This window comes from Silurus aristotelis (assembly GCF_946808225.1).
Source record: "Silurus aristotelis genome assembly, chromosome: 6".
In the NCBI taxonomy this organism is placed as follows: Eukaryota; Metazoa; Chordata; class Actinopteri; order Siluriformes; family Siluridae; genus Silurus; species Silurus aristotelis.
In genome coordinates, this window is record NC_139579.1 from 1,856,692 (window position 1) to 1,878,566 (window position 21,875).

The 21,875-nt window shown below is 42.2% G+C and overlaps 3 protein-coding genes across 8 annotated transcripts in view; 1 reads left to right on the forward strand and 2 right to left on the reverse strand.

Annotated features, from left to right (window-relative positions):
- The first annotated feature begins 3,785 nt into the window (after positions 1-3,785).
- On the forward strand, positions 3,786-17,122 carry pmm1 (phosphomannomutase 1). 3 transcript variants are annotated; one of them, XM_083545331.1, is made up of 8 exons: positions 3,786-4,668; positions 7,912-8,029; positions 8,794-8,870; positions 9,373-9,464; positions 9,658-9,757; positions 10,005-10,080; positions 11,668-11,783; positions 11,883-15,011. In XM_083545331.1, exons 1-8 carry the CDS (start codon positions 4,585-4,587, stop codon positions 12,003-12,005), a joined length of 786 nt encoding a protein of 261 aa, XP_083401457.1. In that variant the 5' UTR covers positions 3,786-4,584; the 3' UTR covers positions 12,006-15,011. The 3 variants fall into 3 exon arrangements, with proteins under 3 accessions (XP_083401457.1, XP_083401458.1, XP_083401456.1); XM_083545330.1 differs by lacking the exon at positions 11,883-15,011 and adding an exon at positions 15,989-17,122 and having other exon boundaries at positions 4,231-4,668; positions 11,668-11,807; XM_083545332.1 differs by lacking the exons at positions 11,668-11,783; positions 11,883-15,011 and adding an exon at positions 10,748-10,972 and having other exon boundaries at positions 4,230-4,668.
- The window catches only part of txn2 (thioredoxin 2), a 149,989-nt gene continuing 138,713 nt past the window's right edge, over positions 10,600-21,875 (reverse strand). Inside the window, exon 5 of the mRNA XM_083545339.1 lies at positions 10,600-10,615. The gene's annotated coding sequence lies outside the window, so the exon portion shown is untranslated. The remainder of the gene's footprint in view (positions 10,616-21,875) is intronic.
- csdc2b (cold shock domain containing C2, RNA binding b) lies at positions 14,638-21,508 on the reverse strand. Of its 4 annotated transcripts, XM_083545335.1 has the most exons (7): positions 21,348-21,508; positions 18,711-19,018; positions 17,820-17,942; positions 17,181-17,318; positions 17,018-17,074; positions 14,865-14,922; positions 14,638-14,729 (listed from the first exon to the last, which is right to left on the reverse strand). In XM_083545335.1, the coding sequence occupies exons 2-6, from the start codon at positions 18,866-18,868 to the stop codon at positions 14,865-14,867; spliced, it is 534 nt and encodes a 177-aa protein (XP_083401461.1). In that variant the 5' UTR covers positions 18,869-19,018; positions 21,348-21,508; the 3' UTR covers positions 14,638-14,729. The 4 variants fall into 4 exon arrangements, 3 of the variants coding, with proteins under 3 accessions (XP_083401461.1, XP_083401462.1, XP_083401463.1); XR_014534199.1 differs by having other exon boundaries at positions 17,018-17,318; positions 21,348-21,501; XM_083545336.1 differs by lacking the exon at positions 17,018-17,074 and having other exon boundaries at positions 21,348-21,506.

A 21,875-nucleotide genomic window follows, 5' to 3' on the forward strand; every position in this document is an offset into this window, starting at 1 on the left:
CCGAGTGTTGGACAGTAAATCTATTCAATCAAATCCAATCCATTTTTACACAGACAGAGCTGAGACACGTAACATTTTAACAGTTAATATGTCACTGCAGATTCAGGCCACGATGAAGTGAGAAGATCTTCTTCTTCTTCTTCTTCTTCTGTTGGCTGCTCCCATTAGGGGGCACCACAGAGGATCATCCGTGTCCTCTACATCTGTCTCTTTCCCACCAACCACCTGCATGTCTTCCCTCACCACATTCTTAAACCCCCTTGGTCTTCCTCTTTTCCACCTTCCTGGTGGCTCCATTCTCAGCATTTTCCTACTGATATACCCCATGTCCCTCCTCTGCATATGTCCAAAACCTCTCAAGATGAAGTGAGAAGATTCCAAGCGTTAAATAAGAAGCTGTGGGTGGAGCCCCATGGTTTTGCTGAGAGTGTTTTTATACTTGTCTACATGTACTTTACACCACCGTGAAATCCTTTCTCTGGGTCAAAGCACAGGGTCAGCCATGATACCGCACTCCTGGAGCACTGAGAGATGGTTAAGGGCCTAACTCAGGGGCCCCAAGAGTGGCAGAGACTCAACCACTTAGCTTCCACCTTCCATCTGCTCCAGTAATCAGAGAAAACCTGGGAAAACTCTGTCCTCTAAACTCAAGAACGTCTCAATGTAAAAGGAGGAGTTTTACTGTAACTGGAGGAAGATCTACTTTTACTCCACTACAGGAAATATGTACTTCATCCACTGATCCATGTGGACATGTTGGTGAATCTCCTTATCTCTAAATCGGAAGTATTGTAATGGTGTACAGAACACGGGACTGAGCTGTGCTTTAATGTGGTGTATGGAGGAGATCTGTGGAGCTGAATGAGCCGTGTGATGTGCAAACAGGATCTTTAAATGGTTACAGGAACTCTCTGTGAAACCATGATATAAACTGGGTGTATTACTACAAATTCACACACACCACACACACACACACACACACACACACACACACACACACAGTAGTTAATAATTACAGAGTCTCATTTTTCTGTCTGCAACCAAATTCCATATTTATCAGCTAAATCGTATCTACTAGCTGTTAAACTCTTCTCGTGGTCTTAGTCACCGTAAACACACGCTCTCTCTCTATTCGCAATACCTCTGTAGATCTCCATGAAGATCTGATCTTTCCATTGGTTGGAGGTGTGTGGAAGATCTCCTGCTACAAGCCGATTGAACACATTTGGGATGAATGCGAACCGATGCAGATGAAGCCTTCTCGCGTCACCTACACCGGTACCTCGAGGCTGAAGGAAATCTTATAAATCTTCACAAAATCTAGTGGAACATCTTCCCAGAAAAGCGGAGCTGCTTATAGCAGCAAACTCATATACGCTCTTTATTTCTCACATTTACATAAGCATGAGAATTATAGCGAACACTTTCTGATCCATTTGTCTAACTTCTAATGAATGTCACAGACGCTGGTTTGGGAAAATGAAATACTAATAAAATTTCCTCCAGGATTTTGATTCTGATTTTCTCTGAACTCTCAGGAACAGTTTGCTTTTTCGACCAGGTAATAAATCTTCTAACAGGAAGTAGTTTGAGGAAAAAAAAAATCTGCTGGTTCTCATGAAGATAAACCAATAATTATAATTTATTATTCAAAGTTGGAGGTTTGGTCTGGATTGGAGCCGAGGGCCGTGATGTCAGATGATCAGAAAGGGGGCGGGGCTTCTTCATTCCCATGCTGTCTGACATCTCTGATGTGCAGAAGGACATTTAATTGTTTGTTTTGATCTCGAAAATCTTGTAAATGTAGCTGTGGTGTCTAAACTGCTTCTATTTCTTTTTGAATTGCTTTTTATGTGATTTTATTTTCTTGACTCAACAACCGAATCCATGATAAGTGCGAAAGTTAGTGAACACCTGGCGATCCTCAGATGCCAAATGAGATTTGACTGGGTTTTTTTTAAGATTTTTTAAAGTTAATTCTTTATTATATTAATTATATTTTATATACGCAAAATAAATATACAGGAAGCAGAAACTTTATAGTTCACTGGTTTTAGTTTAACTGGATTGGACTGGTGTAGATCAGTGTTAACCTTTTATGACTTTTAGCAGGTGTGTAGGCACAGAACAGACACCAGAGGGCGGTATAGACTCCGTTTCAGTGCTTCTATGCATCGATTTAAAAAATTGTGCCTCGGATACAAGTTGTATCGCGATCCGTCTGTTTTTTTTTTTTTTTTACTATTTACATCGTTAAAAAAAAGATTTCTATATAAATTATTAGTAGATGCGCAATACTTTCATTATATACAAAGTGACCAATAATTTATGCCCAATATTTGATGAAGATCGATTTCACGTCGCTAAGCAGTTTCTCGAGCGTGTCCTTAGAGTCACATAGAGTACAGATTTACATGGCAGAGGCAGAGCTGTAACTTTGAGCAGACAGAACAGAACGTCTAATTTTATTTAATGATTTTTCTGTTTTGTACTACGAAAGGCCTGTTTGTGAAAATGCCATGTGTTAGAAGTCAGAAAACACTTCAGATATACAAATTGGGTTTCCATTTATATTTATATTCCATGTAAAAGGTCCGTAAAACAAGCAAGTTCCTGTTCTCACTTTGGTTATAGCAGCTATAAACACTCAGTCCCACATCTGCCTCTTTTTTCTCTTTAAAAGAGAGACAAAGCAGCTTTTGTTTTCTCTGTCCTTCATCCTGTAGATCACAGACTTACCTCAGACTAGAAAGTTCTTCCATCCAAACATGCTTTTTTTTTTATTATTCCATACAGACGTTAATGATGATGCCTGTGTCTGTAGACCTTGTTACGGGTTATTAGATCTACATGCTCCTGAGATATTAGAGATCCTGCCTCCTTCTGTTCTCCAAACCCCCTTGATCCATCCTGATGTCCTACTTCATGGAAATGAAGTTCTCTACACTGGAAATCATTCGCTGCAGCTGAACAGTCTAAAGATCCATAAAGAACCTAAGAACCATGAAGATGGATTTGGTTTGAGATCAGCATTTACTGTAAAGACTTCACTCTATGAACAGTTTGTTTATTGAAGTTTATATCAGTGAACAGATGATATCCACCTCAACATTGATGGAACTGAGATCCCTGATGGAGAGAGTGTTAGAGAAGGGAAGAAAAGGTGTGTATCAGACGGTGGTGAGATCTGCTATTATGTACGGTTTGGAGACTGATGGAGAAACAGGAGGCAGAGCAGAAGGTTGTTGGAGGAGTTAAAGATGCTGCGATTGTCATGAGGAGGGACGAAGATCAGAAATGAGTTTATTGGAGGGGGAGGAGGGACGTGGACATTGTGAGGATATGAGTGTGTGTGTGTGTGTGTGTGTGTGTGTGTGTGTGTGTGTGTGTGTGTGTGTGTGTGTAGACCCCTTTATCTGAACACGATGTTCCGGTGTGTAAATATCTCTGCACGTTAGACGAGAAAACAGTAACGTCACACGATTCCGCCCAGAGTTTCAACACACGTTACCGCCCAGACAGTTACCACGTGACTCGTTACTCACGTTCTTATTGGTTGCCAGGAGCAAAAATAAATAAATACCTAGAAGCGCATGTGTGGACACGCAGCCGGAGAGAGAGGGGCGGGGGGGCGGGGGGGGGCAGACAGCGAGAGAGAGAGAGAGAGAGAGAGAGAGAGAGAGAGAGAGAGAGAAAGAGAGAGAGACAGACAGACAGACAGACAGACAGAGAAAGAGAGAAACATACAGAGAGACAGACAGAGAGAGAGAGAGCGAGAGAGAGACAGAGAGAGAGACAGAGAGAGAGAGAGAGAGAGAGAGACAGAGAGAGAGACAGACAGAGAGAGACAGACAGACAGACAGACAGACAGAGATAGAGATAGATATAGTGAGAGGGGGGGCAGAGAGAGGGGGGAGTTAGACAGAGAGAGAGAGACAGAGAGAGAGAGAGAGAGAGAGAGAGAGAGAGAGAGAGAGAGAGACAGAGAGAGAGACAGACAGAGAGAGACAGACAGACAGACAGACAGACAGAGATAGAGATAGATATAGTGAGAGGGGGGGCAGAGAGAGGGGGGAGTTAGACAGAGAGAGAGAGACAGAGAGAGAGAGAGAGAGAGAGAGAGAGAGAGAGAGAGAGAGAGAGAGAGAGAGACAGACTGACAGACTGACAAGACAGAGAGAGATAGAAAGAGGGGGGCAGAGAGAGGGGGGAAGTAAGACAGAGAGAGAGAGAGAGAGAGAGAGAGAGAGAGAGAGAGAGAGAGAGTAGGGGGGCGGAGCGAGACACTAGAAGCGTATGTGTGGACACGCAGCCGGAGAGAGAGAGAGAGAGAGAGAGAGAGAGAGAGAGAGAGAGAGAGAGAGAGAGAGAGTAGGGGGGGCGGAGCGAGACACTAGAAGCGTACGTGTGGACACGCAGCCGGAGAGAGAGAGAGAGAGAGAGAGAGAGAGAGAGAGTAGTTGCTCCACCTAATGTTTAGGACTTTAAACTATCCACCTTCTTCTCACACTCTTCTCAGCTCCTGGTGTTCTGGTGTTCTGGTGATTATGTATTAATCGGTCGCTGGTTTGCTGCACCGCCGGAATGGAGATAAAGAATCATTTCCCTGCGGACAGAAACGTCTTGTGTTTGTTTGATGTGGACGGAACTCTGACTGCACCGAGAGAGGTAACAAACAGCATCATCTTCTTTATTCTAACACTCGTGCGGTTTCTTCTGCATGCAACCCAAAGCTCGTGCAAAAAAAAACCCTGCAAATCTACTTTTACTTTCTTTTCTCTTTTTCTATTCTTTCTTGCTTCTGGTGTTTAAAACATGCATCTCAAAACCAGTATTTCCAAACCTGTGTGTTTGTACAACCCAGAAAAACAACCCCAACCTGTCTCCTGTCTGGACTGATGATCTTGGTGTCTTGTTGTTTGGTGTAAGGAATAGTTTTAGATGTGTATGTATTTATAATCTTCTGGGTAAAAGGTCAAAACCATTCACACTCACCCACTGCCTCAGGGCTGTGAATGCTGCTGCTGTGATTCCCACTACATGATGTCGTAAACCTGACTCCATGCAGCATGGGGGGGGGGGTCTACAGAGAACTGGAACAGAATTTTCGCATTACAGGATTCAGCCTACATTTAAAGACAACACGACACGATGCAGTATAACCCCTTATAACCCATTATACAGTGAGTTGTTTGGGATCATCCAACATTCAGAGCATTATAGTCATTTATTTCATGTGATATAAAAAGCAGGGGGTCATCTGGGGTTTATCCTACATTTAAAGACTGTGCCACACACATAGAGCCTTATAACCCCTTATACCAGTGGGCCGTTTGGAATCAGCCCACATTTAATGACTGTTATACTACTTAGAGCATTATAACCCCTTATACCAAAAAGAGTAATTTGGGATCAGCCAACATTCAGAGCATTATAACCACTTATTCTATGATATAGGGAGTGACATGACATAGAGTATTATAACATTTTAAACCAGGACGTCATTTGGGGTCAACCAACATTTAATTAATGTCACACTACTTATAGCACTATAATCGTTTATTCTCTGTGATATGGGAAGGAGTTTATTCTACATTTACAGTCTTTGCCATACAACATAAAGCCTTATAACCTCTTATACCAGGTCATTTTGAGGATCAGCCAACATTCAGAGCATTATAACCCCTACCTTAAAGTAACATAGTCTACACAGCATTAAAACTTCTACCCTATAGCAAAATATAGACTACACAGTATAAAACCCACTACCTTTAAGTGACATAGAGACTACGTAGTGTTATAACCCCTACCTTAAAGCAACATAGAGGCTACACAATGTTATAACCACTAACTTAAGGCTACATAGAGGCTACAGTGTTATAACCCCTTCCTTAAAGCGACATAGAGACTACATAGTGTTATAACCCCTATCTTAAATCAACATAGAGCCTACACAGCGTTATATGCCTTATTTTAAAGCAAAATAGAGACAACATAGCGTTATAATCCCTATCTGAAATCAACATGAAGACTACACAGTGTTATATCCTCTACCTTCAAGCAACATAGAGGCTTCATAGTGTTGGGGGTTACAACCAAGTTAAAAACAAGTGCTATTCCCCCTTTTTGAAAGCAACATAGAGACTACACACGGTTATAACCCCTAGCTTAAAGGAACATAGTGACTATGTAGAGTGTTATAACCTCTAGCTTAAAGGAACATAGAGGCTACACAGTGTTATAACCCCTAGCTTAAAGAAACTTAGTGACTATGTAGAGTGTTATAACCCCTAGCTTAAAGAAACTTAGTGACTATGTAGAGTGTTATAACCCCTAGCTTAAAGAAACTTAGTGACTATGTAGAGTGTTATAACCCCTAGCTTAAAGGAACATAGAGGCTACACAGTGTTATAACCCCTAGCTTAAAGGAACATAGAGGCTACACAGTGTTATAACCCCTACCTTAAAGGAACATAGAGACTACATAAAATGCTATAATCCCTCATTTGCATTAAAAAGGAACTCAATGCTAACAGTCACATGCACTTTTAAATGTACATTCATTTCAGACGAGCTTTGTGTTGATGGTGTGTTGATGTTTGCTGCTCTGATGGATTGTTTCACAGCCCATCATTAGCGAGTCATTAGCGCATTATAACTGGCCTTTGTAGCACTGAAACCCTGGGCGGAGACACAGTCTACAGACACACTACATAAGATTGTTATTGTGTGGCGGAGTCTTATCATCTGAGCAGGATTATTATCTGTGTGTCGAACTGTGCCAATCAGACGAGTGCAAATAACACGACTGTTACAGCGAACGTAAATATCACGAGACACACAGTGCGGAATGTGACGTAACGTCATGTGATGCGTTTCACATCTGAAACATTTACTACGAGAGAGATATAGAAAAAGAAAGAACAGAGAAAAAAGTGTGATAGAGAGAATAAAAATAAAGAGATACAGCTAGAGAAAAAAGAGAGAGAGGGGGAAAAAAAGAGTGATACCTTTCCCAGGAGCGTGGAGTGAGACAGGGTTGTTGTTTAAACCCAAAATTGATTAATATTTTTCCTGTCTTTTACTCAATGCCACCGTCTTTAAACCGTACAAGGTCTCACAGGTCTCACCACAGTCTCCACAGGTCTCACCACAGTCCTATAAACTTTCCCTTTCACTCTCACAGATACTCTTCTATCACATCTCAACTCATATCATACTAAAGCCTGGAAATACCAAGAGATGAGCAAAGAAACCCCCCTCAGCTGATCCAGAGCTTCAGTGCAGATGTTTCCCTCATCACACTGATGCTCTGAATCACACCAACAAAATCACATTCAACCAAATTACAGCACAAATCAAACAAAATGACATCATTCACTGACAAACACAAACAAAACAAGGGCCGATCTCTCAGACATGTAGATCATCTCATATCACTTTCTAACAGTGTAATATCACCAAATTCTCTCACTTCACTTTGCTTTCTGATTCTTTCTTCTGGAAATATTTGTTTACACTGTATTTTATTCCTGTCTCATGCACTATATTTTAACTAGAGAGAGAGAGAGAGAGAGAGAGAGAGAGAGAGAGAGAATAAAAATAGAGAGACACAGACACAGAAAAAATAAGAAAATATGAAAGAGATAGAGAGAACAAATAGAGAACAAATAAAAAGATACAGACACAAAGAGAAAGAACAGGTGAGGGAGAGAGAGAAAGACACACACACACACACACACACAAACACACACACACGGCCTAAAACCAGTTTTCCTCCTCTGAGCCCTGGTATAACCACATTCACAACACATATGACTTCAAAACTCACTGACCTCTTATGTGACTTGTTTCTGTGTGTGTGTGTGTGTGTGTGTGTGTGTGTGTGTGTGTGTGTGTGTGTGTGTGCAGAAGATTGATCCTCAGCTGGATGCATTCTTTCAGTTGTTGCGTGCTAAAGTAAAGATCGGAGTAGTGGGCGGGTCGGACTACTCGAAAATCGCAGAGCAGCTCGGAGAAGGAGATGATGGTGAGAAACATCACTGCACGTCATCTCACCTTTACCTCACCTTCATCAACTCACCTTCACCTCACCAACACCTTACCATCATCTCACCTTGATCAATTCACCCTCACCTTCACCTCACCATCATCTCACCTTTATCTCACCTTCACCTCATCTCAACTTCATCTCACCTTCATCAATTCACCCTCACCTTCACCTCACATTCATCTCACCTTTATCTCACCTTCACCTCATCTCAACTTCATCTCAACTTCATCTCTATCTGTTGCTCTTTCGTTTCTGTGTCTACACCTGGGGCACATACATATGAGAGAGAAGACATTGTAAATTCTTTATATTTTTCTTCTTTGTCGTCTTCTTCATCTTTGTATTTATTTTTGTCTTCACCTTCAGAGCCCTCAGTTGTTCCTTACCCATGTTTTTTCCTCACATGAAACTAAGAACCCATTATTAAATTAAATACACAAAGAACCCAGAAAATGTAGACTTCACTAATGTCACATCTGAGAAATACTTAGATAGAGGAGAAGAGAGGAGAAGAGAGGAGAAGAGAGGAGAAGAGAAGAGAAGAGAAGAGAGGAGAGGAGAAGAGAGGAGAGGAGAGGACAAGAAAGGAAAGGAAACAAAAAGTAACAAAATCAAAGGATCAAAGAAATATGAAAGGAACAGAATTAAAGATGAAAAAATTCAAAGATGTAAACTAAAGAAATAAATAATCTCTCTTTCTCTTTCTCTCTCTCTCTCTCTCTCTCTCTCTCTCTCTGCAGTAATACACAAGTTTGACTACGTGTTTGCTGAAAACGGTACTGTGCAATACAAAGATGGCCAACTGCTGTCCAAACAGGTGTGTGTGTGTAATATGTGTTTTTTTTTTTTTTTTTTTTTTATGAACTGTGTATACGTGTCTGAAGGTGTATACGTGTGTTTGTCAATTCAGACACACACACACACACACACACACACACACACCTGGTTCACACCTTGTTTGTATCTTTGAATAACTTAAAGGCGTGTGTGTGTGTGTGTGTGTGTGTGTGTGTGTGTGTGTGTGTGTGTGTGTGTGTGTGTAAGAGAGAGAGATAAGTGTGCATTAAGTGTAAACTGTTGAGGTGATCTCCGTGGAAACGATAAAGTACTGGAACGAGAGTGTTAATATAAAACTGCACTACTAACAGGGCTGCTGTTATTGGTTATTTTCTGACCAATCAGGAATGAGAATTTGAAAGTGCTGTGGTGTGGAGCTCAGTAAAGAAAAGTATTGAAATCATGGCAAAAGTATTAAAATGACAATTTTATGACAAGTGTGTGTGTGTGTGTGTGTGTGTGTGTGTGTGTGTGTGTTTCAGGCGATTCAGAACCAGCTCGGTGAAGAGCTGCTGCAGGATCTGATTAACTTCTGTCTCAGATACATGGGTCTGATCAAACTTCCCAAGAAAAGGTGAGACGGCCTTTTAACCCCTTCCATACACAGACAGACAGACAGACAGACAGACAGACAGACAGACAGACAGACAGACAGACAGACAGACAGACAGACAGACAGACAGATAGATAGATAGATAGATAGATAGATAGATAGATCAGATTTCTCAGTAGAAGGTGGTGATGTAACGCGTCATGTCTCACTGCAGAGGAACCTTCATCGAGTTCCGTAACGGCATGCTGAACATCTCACCTATCGGCCGAAGCTGCACGCTAGAGGAGCGAATCGAATTCGCCGAACTCGACAAAGTACGTACAAGAAGAAATGTTTCTTTATTACATGTCCTCGGGTCTCTGTAGGCTTTGTTAGCTACTCTATATGTTCTAAAAGTTTGTGGACACTTGACCATAAGATTGTGAATATTTTTGAATGTGCCGTTCCACATTTATTCCCCACACTGTAAGTGTAAAAGCTCCACTCTCTTCTGGAAAGATGCTCCACTAGATTTTACACTGAGCTTGAGAACTAACACACTTCCAACTGCCCCTGTTTCAGAAAGAGAAGATCAGAGAAAAGTTTGTCGCCGCTCTGCAGGAGGAGTTTGCAGGGAAAGGGCTCAGGTTCACCCGAGGTGAGCATACAGACACACAGAAAAAAACACACGTGAAAGACAACACAAGCAACACACACACGCAACACAAACTACAACAAAAGCAAAAACACACACAAGCAACACACACACATCTAACACAAACACAGTTGCAGCACACCCACAGACACACAGACACACACACACACACACACACACACCTATATCCCAACAAAAAAGACAATTAACACACATGAAACACACACAAACAACACAACACACACCACAAAAACTGCAGACACACATTTATCTCAGGAGCAAAGACACAAAATGTGCACGAAACACACAGACACACACATACAAAACACAAGACACACCACAAAAACTGCAGACACACATAAATCTCAGGAGAAAAGACACAAACCACACACGAAACATACAGAAGCACAAACACACACACACAAAACTAAAGACACACCACAAAAACTGCGAAGGGAAAAGTTCATGCTACTGCATCCAAAGATGTCTGATACAATTGTGTGTGTAAAGGTTGTGTTTTCCAGTGCGTTGGGTTTGACAGAGTGTGTGTGAGGTGTATGAAAGTTCTCAGATTGAAGTGTGTGGTTTCTGGTTGTTTGTTTGTTGGACTTTGGTGAAGGTTAAAGTTCTGGTCGTGTCCTGAGGGGTTTTTATCTCCTCTGCCTTTCAGCGGCTTTTTCTGCCTGCTGTGCATTTAGACAGTTAATGATCTGTGAAGAAGAACTCCTCACTGACCTCTCTTCAGTATCCCTGGACCTGATAAAACACACACACACACACACACACACACACACATCTAGTTGAACCAAAACACAAGCCGTATTCACGTAAACCCCTGAGAAATCTTGTTTTGATTGTGATCATTTAGATGCAAAGAAAGTATAAACACACACATACACACACACACACACAAACAATTGCTTCGATGGTTCTCTGGAGGTGGGTGTGTGCAGGGACAGAGCGATCAGATTGGCTGAGGACATCCCAGCTGTGTGTGTGTGTGTGTGCGCGTGCGCGTTAGGGTTTATCCTATGTTCACAATGCAGTTCGTCTTTAACAAGCACAATAGAGCGACCATATGGAGGGAGGAATGTGTCACGTAGTACACGCAACAGAACAGGAGGGAGGAAGTGTGTGTGTGTGTGTGTGTGTGTGTGTGTGTGTGTGTGTGTGTGTGAGGAGAAAGAGTGGGAGTGGCAGAAGCGGGAGCCTCTCTCTCTTTCTTTCTTTCTCTCTTGCTCTCTTTCTCTCTCTATCAGTGTGTGTGTGATATAAATAAAGCACCTTAAATACAAGAGGGAAGGCAAAAGAGAGAAAAAGAAAGAGGGAAGTGGATTTGTGTTCTCCTTAATGCAAAAGGTGCTGCCAAGACACAAACACACATGCGCGCGCACACACACACACACACACACACACACACTTAATTCCTCCAGTTGCTAATCAGTCTGCATGAACGAGTTCATAATTAACACTGATGTATCTTTATTGCATGTGCATAGCATGTGATATTAAAAGTGTGTGTGTGTGTGTGTGTGTGTGTGTGTGTGTGTGTGTGTGTGTGTGTGTGTGTGTGTGTGTGTGTGTGTGTAGGGGGTTTGATCAGTTTTGACATATTCCCAGAGGGCTGGGATAAGCGTCTGTGTCTGGAGGTTCTGGAGCAAGAGGGACTCAAAACCATCTACTTCTTTGGAAACGAAACATCCCTGGTAAGCGTGTGTGTGTGTGTGTGTGTGTGTGTGTGTGTGTGTGTGTGTGTGATGAAGGTTTGGTGCTGAATGCTTCTTCTCCACCATCTCTGCACACAGGGCGGTAATGATCACGAGATCTTCGAGGATCCTCGCACCATCGGCTTCACCGTATTCTCTCCTAAAGACACGGCGAGGCTCTGCCAAGAACTTTTCTTCAACACACCACCTAATGAAGCTTGATACACACCTGAACCCACATACATACATACACACTCGTTTTCTTTCTGTGTTACTGCCCCCTCTGCTGGTCACACTGTCTACTGCAGGGAACTCAGGGCTTTTGGTGTGTGGGTTCTCCTGGACCACAGACTCTTAACGATTTGGGCGAAAGCTCCAACAGATACTACTGAAAACTCATGCAGCTACGTGGAGTGTGCAATGTGCCAGACGACAGAACGTCCTAACCTTCATCATCATCATCATTTTTTAAAATAACGTCGCAGATGTGTGTATCACCCGATTAACACAGATGCTACGAGTGTTTTGCACTGGTCAGTGTGCTCACCCTTCCTTTACAGGTAGTCCCTGAGTTACGATGGTCCGACTTGCGGTTAATTTTTGCCATCTTACACTGACGACGATAGCGTTACGGCAAAATCGTACAAATATTTTACCTAAGCAAATGTAGCAGCGTATGCGCCGCCCCCCACTCGTGAACATAAATATATACTGTAAAGAGTTGGAGCGTTGGTGGGTTTGATCGATACTGATAGCTGGGTCAGAACTATACTTTCCATGAGTTACGATGGGGGGCGTCAGGAAAAAAAAGTGCTTTGTAACTTGGGGACTACCTGCATACAGACCATATCGCCCCCTATTGGGCGGTTCAGGATAACACTAGAGGTATTGTACACTGATGCTGTTGTCTATATTAAGTCCGCTTTATTCCAATCATGCACACAGTGCATCATTAAGGTAGAATATAGGGAGATGGATTGTGATGGCAACAAGGAAAAGTTTTGTTTAATACACTTTTTGATTAACGACGGAGAAAAGAAAATACTTCCGATCTCACAGATTAGGGCTTGGGTTATTATTTAGGACTGAAAACATTTACATTTATGGCATTTGGAAGACGCTCTTATCCAGAGCGCCTTACACCTGAGCAGTTGAGAGTTAAGGGCCTTGTTTAAGGGCCCAGCAGTGGCAGCTTGGTGGTGCTATGGTTTGAACTTCCAATCCAAAGTTCAATGCCTTAACCACTGAAAGCATATGTGAGGCCAGTGTAGCAGGTGACTGAACATAGGAACTGGGAATTGACACAGCTCAAAGACAAAACGCTGAATTTGAAAACGAATCCTGGGCAGTAGAAACGTCGGACGAGCTACTCGAAGGCACGGGAAATGTCTAGCAAGAGACCAAACGTCTTTATGTTTTGTCATGTTTTGAATTAAGATTTCAAAGGATTTACGAGGAAAGATTTTCACCCGATCGCAATCCATGATTATGTTCGGTTGAACACTGATCTGGAATCAGATTGGGAGCCAGTAAGGCTACGTCTACACTAATCCGGATAAATAAAAAAATGGTGTTTATGTCTAAAAACGATCGCCGTCGCCACTTTCATTTTCAATTGTTTCCCAAAAGCAATTGGTACAGAGGTAAGACGCGAAGTTTACACACGTTAAACACGTAAACACTAAAACTGTGTTCTCAAATTTATCCGCTTTGGAAAACGTTTTCAAAAAGCTTCGCTTTAAATTTAAAAAAACGCTGCCACGGTGTGGCTGGAGGGCCAAAAGAGTTTTCAAACGAAAACGTATTAGTGTGAACGTGGCCTTAAAGCGGATCAGATTCAGCACTGATATGAGGTGCAGGTCCAGGGCTGTGAGCGAGCAGGTTATAAGCTGAGCGCTATAGCAACATAAAAAAGTACTTTAACAGTTTCATCTTATCGTTAATTAAAAAATAATAATACATTTTTATTTAGGAATAACAACTTCCTGTATCCCCTCAGGACTACCTGTATCCCATTCCTGCAAAGTCTTAAAGCTTATGAAGGGACGAAAACATAAACAAATCTACTTGGTACCATGATGTATATCATCGAAATTTCACGAGTGTATGATTTGAATGAAATGTGTTTTTTATATCAGATGCTGAAAAGGACCAGTTTTAGGAATAAAATGTAAACAATATAAAAGCCTTTAATGATCAATGTCTTATCAAATGGCAAACAAATGAACAGACACAGGTACCGCTCACGACTCCTTCATTTATCTCACACACTATTGGGCCAAAAGTATTGGTACATTTTCCCATCACTTGACTTCACTACAAGACATAAACCTGTTCAGCTCCATGAAAACCATTGGAAACAGTTGAAGTGTGTGGAAGATCTTTTATAAAAGTCTAAACGGTATTAAAGACCTGTGGGATAAATGTGAAGTACGAAGTCCTTTGTGTCTGAATGAAACCTCACCGAAATCTCCATAAAATCTAGTGGAACATCTTCTCAGAAGAGTGGAGCTCATTAGAACAGCGAATGGGAACTAAATATGGAATTTGATGTTCGAAAATCCCAAGTCAGGTGTCCAGAAACTTTAGTGAATATACTGTAGGTCACACCGTGTGGATGAATTAGGAATGTTGTGTCATACTCAAAACAATGGAACAGTAAAACGTCTATCAGTGTTATTACTAAACACGAGGAAAACTAAATGATGTAAACGATTTCATACAACATGCCATTTTTATGATTCCTCCATATCTGATCTAAACAATTTTTTATCTCTGATGAAGTCAAGCTTTGAATTTGATTGGATGATTTTTTTCCCTTTTTCTTGTTTTACGAACTGTAAAGAAATGTGTGTTTTTCTTTTTGCTTGTGTGTGTTTTACTCTTACTGGCTGAGAAATCAGATCCTCAGCAGGTTGCGGGAGACGCGTCTGGTTTCACGTGGAACTGAGAAGGAATTGATTCTATAATGTACTGTATGTAAAATAATTCATCTCTAATTAATCTAAGTGATATCTTTTAACTCTGTATCAAACACTCCTTTAATAGGAAGTATAAGGGAGATGACGGAGGTCCACGCACCTACTGAGCTGAGCTGTTGAAGTAAACTGTTCTCTGGTCAGCAGTGCGACTCGGAGACCTGTGAGGAATATAGGTGATGTTCATAGTACATGGTAATGTGTAATATTGTAACAGTGTTCAATTACTGTAATAAATCTTTTTAGTAAAGTATATACATGTGTGTGTGTGTGTGTGTGGGGGGGGGGGGGGTTGATGTAGGTAATCATGAAAATCTTGCAGTAAGCAGTTCCTTTAGAAAAACCCTGACATAACGTGAGGTTGAAAGTGAAAGTAGATTTGTGTTGCAGCGAAGCTACAGAACATGAACACATCCCTTTTTAACAGCCTCCTGTGTCACTTACATTTGTGGCGCTTTTACAGTCCTTCATGTGAACATCCATCCATCCAATCTGTCTGCCTGTCTGTCTATCCATCCATCCATCCATTCATCCATTTATTCAATCTGTCTGCCTGTCTATCTATCCATCCATCCATCCATCCATCCAATGTCTGCCTGTCTATCCATCTATCTATCCAATCTGTCTGCCTGCCTGTCTATCCATCCATCCATCAATTCAATGTCTGCCTGTCTATCCATCCATCCATCCATCCATTCAATGTCTGCCTGTCTATCCATCCATCCATCCATCCATTCAATGTCTGCCTGTCTATCCATCCATCCATCCATCCAATCTGTCTGCCTGTCTATCCATCCATCCATCCATCCATTCAATGTCTGCCTGTCTATCCATCTATCTATCCAACCATCCGTCCAACTGTTTGTCGGTCCATCTATCCATCCATCCATCCATCCTCCCAGCCATTCAATGTCTGCCTGTCTATCCATCTATCTATCCAACCATCCATCCATCCAACTATGTCCATCCCTCTATCTATCTCTATCCATCCACTCATCAATCCACCTGTCTATCTATCAGTCTATCTGTCCATCTATTGGCTCATTAATCCATCTATAATCCCAAAGCCTGAGGCCACACAGTAAATAAAGTGATGTATTTAATAACCAGGTTTTATTATTTAGATCACGTGTGCGTACGTGTCGATGTGAAATGGACCGTTAGCCTGGGAGGTGTAACACTTTAGATTTCTATGTAATGTCCGGGTTTTTCTATTTCAGGAACCAGTCATGTGCAACTTCCCTTTTTCTGAAAGCAAAGCACAGGCATGTGCAGCGCTGCCGAGCTCCTGCAGAACAATCTCCAGTCGGGGAAGTGCTGATGTTCTCAACATGTTGATGAAGGTGAAAAGGAAAAGTGCGTCACAGGAGGGGGACTAATAAAAAGCCTCTTTATTGTGATTAACTCGCACTACACCAGCCACAGTGATCCAACTGGAGAAAAGAAGTGCTGTCAAATTATTTCTCTCTTTTTTTTTAATAACTGACCAGAATACAAAAAAACATGATCAGATCAAATAAATACAAAAAAATTAACTAAAATAACCAAAGCATAGAAAAGATGCATAGAATTTTCGTTGGAGCAACGGACCACGTGCGTGGCTAAGACTCCACACGTGATCTAATGATGACGTTTCTAACATGAGCCGAGGGTCCGATCGACGACGGGTTTCTAACTACAGCTGTGACGGCGCTACGAGAAGTTTCAGGACTGGTGGAACTGCAGTAGTGATGGACTAGAAAATCCTGACTTTTTATAACCTGAATCACTCGGTTTGGCAGTTTGTCCTTGTTGGGTTTTTTTTATTTACTTTGGGGGGGGGGGGGGGGGGTTCAAGTTTTAAGTGCAATATTAGTCTTAAACTCCAGCATACAAACTACAACTGAATTCAAAAACGAAAGTCATCCCCCAGAACAATAAAAAAAAGCGAACAAATAAATAAAAGCGTTCGATCAGATGACTTCAGTAAACCAGGGGCATTACTTTGTCTTTCACAGTAAGTTCTTTTGTTGTTGTTTGAACACGGTTCTCTATTTTTCCCTTTCGGTTTCTCACACAAACATCAGGAAGACACAGAATGACTTTTCTATTCTCTCTGAATCTGCTCGCTTTTATTTCTCCTCTCTTTCTCTTGTTTCTCCTCTGTAACACTTTTAAATAATAAAATGACTTTTCTTTTTATTTCCTCTCTCTCTCTCTCTCTCTCTCTCTCTCTCTCTCTCTCTCTCCCCTTTTTTTTTCCCCCCTCATTCTTACATCCTTTCTCCTTCCTCATCTCCATCCTCCTCCATCACATGTTCACCTCCAGTGCTCCTATCTTGGAAAGAAATAAAAATGTAAAAAAAAAAGAAAAAAAAGAAAGGCGTGAAATTCCCAGCAGGCCGAGTTTGGAGCCTACGAGCTGATGATCTTGCCGGACCAGGTCTCGTGCTTGGATCCAGGGTTCAGATGCGTGATGATCACCTCCACCGCCTGCACCTTCACGTTCTTGGGTGGGATGGGACACACTTTATACGTCACCTCGTCGCCCTCCACAGGAACGTACTCGCCCTCGATGCTGATAAAACAAAATCGAGAATGAAGCCTGAAAAGAATCGGGCTGAAGATGAATGGTTTTGAGAAGGTATCTGTGGGACATATAGAGTCACTATGGAGGTTCAAGTGAAATTAAGTTCCGTAAGTCCTGCGATGTCATGGTCTGGTGTTATGCCTAGTATTCGGCAGCAGGGAGCGTCTTCCTGTCTAACAAGGTTGGAAAAGATCTCCTTCATGTTCTACCTTTATAATTCTGTTTCAGTGTGGGACAGTTCGGTGTAGATTCGTGATCATTATCACTGTAAGTTCGTAACCTAATGGCAGATGCAAATTTCTTTTGATGGATCTTCACAAGATCTCCTGAACCGCAAGCGAACATCGATGATAATTTTTCCCCCCATACGCATGCCAATGAACAAAATATCACATATTAAAAAAAGTTATGTAATTAAACCTGATCATAATCCTTCGTCTCGTCTGAACATTGCGAGATCACGAGATTGGTCGAGAGATTGGTACTCACTCTGAGATGTGGACGAAGATGTCTTCTCCTCCATTAGCGGGTCTGATGTATCCGTGACCCTGTGACCTAGAGAAGTTCTTGCACACGCCCTTAAACACGGGACCTGAGTTCGCCCGCACCGTGCTAGAGCCGGAGGAGGTAAAGAAAACCGAGTTAAAGACTGTATACACTGTACACACACACAAAACGTGTCCCGTCCACCCTCATCCTGTCCCTTGTTGCCCCTCCATGCTCCCTGTCTGCCCTTGCTTACCCTACACAACCAGACAAGAGGACAAGCCCATTTCCAGCATTCCTTATTAAAAAAAGAAAGCAAACCCTGGGACATGAGTGTAATATTCAATTGTTAGGGCTTAAAGTAAATCTCTTTCTTTTTATTGTTCGACTCGACTCAAAAAAAGATTTTGATAAACCGGATTTAAAGAACCGAGTCACTAAAATGATCCGATCTGAAGTTTCCCTATACTTCTATACCCTCTCCCTTTACTCTCAGTCTCTGGGGTAGTTACATCCTACGCGACCCCCCACCATTCACACATCCCCCTTGTCCCTTAACGAGGCTTACAGGAAGGGGAGGATCCTTGAACCTGGAGGATACAAATTGGTGGAATCCTGCAAAACTTTCTTTGGACTGAAGAAGCTGCTCAGTAGTGAAACGTTTCAATCCAACCAAATACAACATTGGTGCGAAATCAGAAATCACATGTTTAGAGATTTGTATCTCACTGGGCTGCATCTAAGCATTAACAGCTCTTTGTGTCTCACCACCTGATTGACGTCCTCGGGACCTGAATCATTCGCAATTTCTTTGGAGAAATGCTGGAACAGAAACCCAGTTATTGTCAGTGGTGCTGCAATTGTGTGTTTGTGTGTGTGTGTGTGTGTTCATACGCGGAGTAGGTGCGAGTGCGCTTGGTGGGCAGAGGGCTGGGCAGCTCCCCGGCTTTCTCCCACACTCGGCTACCTTCTCGCATAAAGGAGAACGAGACGGAGTGAGACGCTGATCTTGGAGAGCGCACGGACGACTCGTTCGGCTCCGGTTCTGCCATGTTTCGACTGGGAGAGTGTCACTGTGTGTCTTCACTGCTGATAGTAAGACCCTGGGTGAAGCTGGAGAGGTGTACCAGGGCAGAGCACCCCAGAGTTTCAGGCTGAAGTGGTGATGAGAGATACACGCTAATAAAGCTCGGCAAGAAAACCTGAAAGAAACCGAAAGAGAGAGAGAGAGAGAGAGAGAAAAAGAGAGCGAGAGAGAGAGAGAGAGAGAGAGAGAGAGAGAGAGAGAAGAGAGAGAGAGAGAGAGAGAGAGAGAGAGAGAGAGAGAGAGAGAGAGAGAGAGAGAGAGAGAGAGAGAGGGGGAACAGGGAGACTTTCGTCAATAAAGATCTGTGTATTTATGTATAGATGAAAAAAAAAATCTAAAAACTGTACTGAATCATGAAAACATGCTAAATAAAATCAATATGAATTTTGATATGAACATAAATTTAATTCTATGATTCATTAACAATAAAAATAACATCGCTCTCCATGCAGCGCGCAGTGTCGCTTTTAAAAACAAATGGCACGTAGCGTCAGCGATTCGCCTCTAGAGGCCGCTCTCGTGACGACAGCTGACCGATAGCCGAAAAAACTATCGGTATGGATTTTGCGATCGACTATTAGTGGCGTTTAAAAAACTTTTTCTCTTTTGAATTTCAAAGTCTCGATAACTATTGTGGTTGTATACAACCACAGGTAAAGGTTCTGTGTCAAACATTTTATGGGAACCGAGTTCAGTTTGTATGCGGGGACCTGAAGAAACGTCGGACTACATCGTTGAAAAAAACAAAAAAAAACAAAAAAAAAAGGTATAAGATGGATTTGTCGCTTTATTGTGTTCATATTGGTCACTCGTCGTATCACTGTGTGAAGTCAAGTCACGTGAGTCGTATTCAGGGTAATAAAATGTCTCTTGAGGGACATCGGACACCCGGTTAAAGCCTGCTGTCAAAACAGCCTGTTCAGTCCATGCAGGCAGATTGTATCTTTTTTTTTGTGTCCGACAAGGAAGGAAAAAAACCCCAATGTGTTCGGCAACATAAACAAAGCAGCAGTGTGAGCCACAGTACGCCGGTGTGTTTACAAGCAGGACGCCTCGCCCCCACGTGAACGCATGGGACAACAGAAACACAACGGCGGCCATTGTGTCCGGGACATAGCGAGCGGCACATTCGGCGACGTGGCAACCAACAACAACGACACTGAGGGATTTCTCCCCCTATTATCTATTCAAATCAGGGTTTCTTTCACAATTAAACCGGAGAGAGTCCCAGATGCTAGTCACTCTCATCAAGAACTTTTGTAGTGGATATAATGCTTAAAACATGAAGACAAATAAAGTGTTTAGCATGTGTGGCATGGAGGATCGACGGGTTTAAATCCCAGCATCGAGACCCTGCCACTAATGCACCAATTAGTAAAACCCATATCCCTCAAGTTCTAGGTGAAATGAGCTAAAGCTCTACATGAACCGAGACAGCGATCTCAAGCTCAAGTTCTTGTGTCTCTCAGTGGATTTCCATCCACCTCCCAGAAACGTGTTAGAAAGTACACTAGCTAATCGAAAGCGCTCCTAAAAGCGACATTGCATTCCACATGACCTTGTATGAGGAATGAAACATCTCCATGCACACTGGAGACCATTAGGTGCTTCAACAAGAGAACAAAACCAGTATTCGATTTGACATCATCTCATCAATTCGGAAAGAGCTGGAGAAAAAAAAAAAAAGACTACACCAAGTGGATGAGTTGATGTTGAGACTGAGAAGGTTTTATCGGTTTGTCCCATCTGTAGGTTGGGAAGTTGCGATGAGTTCTCCGCACATGATCTGAGGCGCAACCACAAACGAATCGCTGATTGATAAACCAATGATGAACAGGATAAGCAGGTCTGACGTCATTACCAGCTGGTGGACTGCCGACAGAGTTGTGACGTCACTGCCTTGACAAGTCACGACTATGAATCGTGAAGAGAGCATGCAGGGAGTGGATCCACCCTGTTCTCTGTCCTGAAGGGAAATGATTTACCTACACAGAAGTGCACACACTTCTACAATAACACAACACAACACAACATAACACAACATGCTGAAAACGAAACTAAACAACAACAAAAAATATGTTTTTGAGGGAAAATAAATGACAATATAAATGAATAGACATTTCGTTGTGTACTTTTATGGCACACAGCTCGGATTGTATATTAAAATAAATTCGAATTATAAGTGTGTATAAAGCGGTTTTCCACTGTAGAAATTATGGGATAAACCCGTCGCTTAGCAACATTAGTCCTTTCTAGAAGCTTCGCACAAAAAAAACCGAAGAAGAAGAAAAAGAAGACACAATGGCGAAAAGGAACCTCCGATGAGGATGTAACATTTATGCGGATTTTGTAAGCAAAATGACATTTATTTTCGCCACGATTTCTTCCTTTCACTGCGATATTTCAGCTTTATAACCGAAGAAGCATCCTTTCAGTCTACTTACTCTTTTCTTCTGCCCGATGTCCGCTCACTGAGGCATGAACCCTTCTCCTGGATTTATACTTCTCACACACACACACACACACACACACACGGTTATGTAACATTAACCCAACTGTTTTGGCCCGTGTGTCTCTCTTCCCACATCGCAGTCAAGCAGGGAGTCGACTCCCTTTATAAAAAAGAACCGATTCCTTTACTACGTCAATTGACGTTCGGGAGTCGATTCTGAGCCGCTAATTCGATTCGGCGCCTGACACACGCACGTCTATGCGCCACCCTGCTCATCATCTCCCATCAATCACCTGTATGTGGTTCCACTCGAAATTCAGACTTCTTGGAGCATACAAAGCATCATCTCTGTACGATGTGGAGTTATACTGAACTTCACTGGAACAAGGAGACACGACCAGTGGTCCGGCATGATGATGATTATGGACAGGAGCAACTCCTTCTTGTCTGGTTAACGATTTCAAATAATGGCGTGTAACTGCTAATTGTCCCGTCATCCGTGGTTCAGACTCAACCCTGA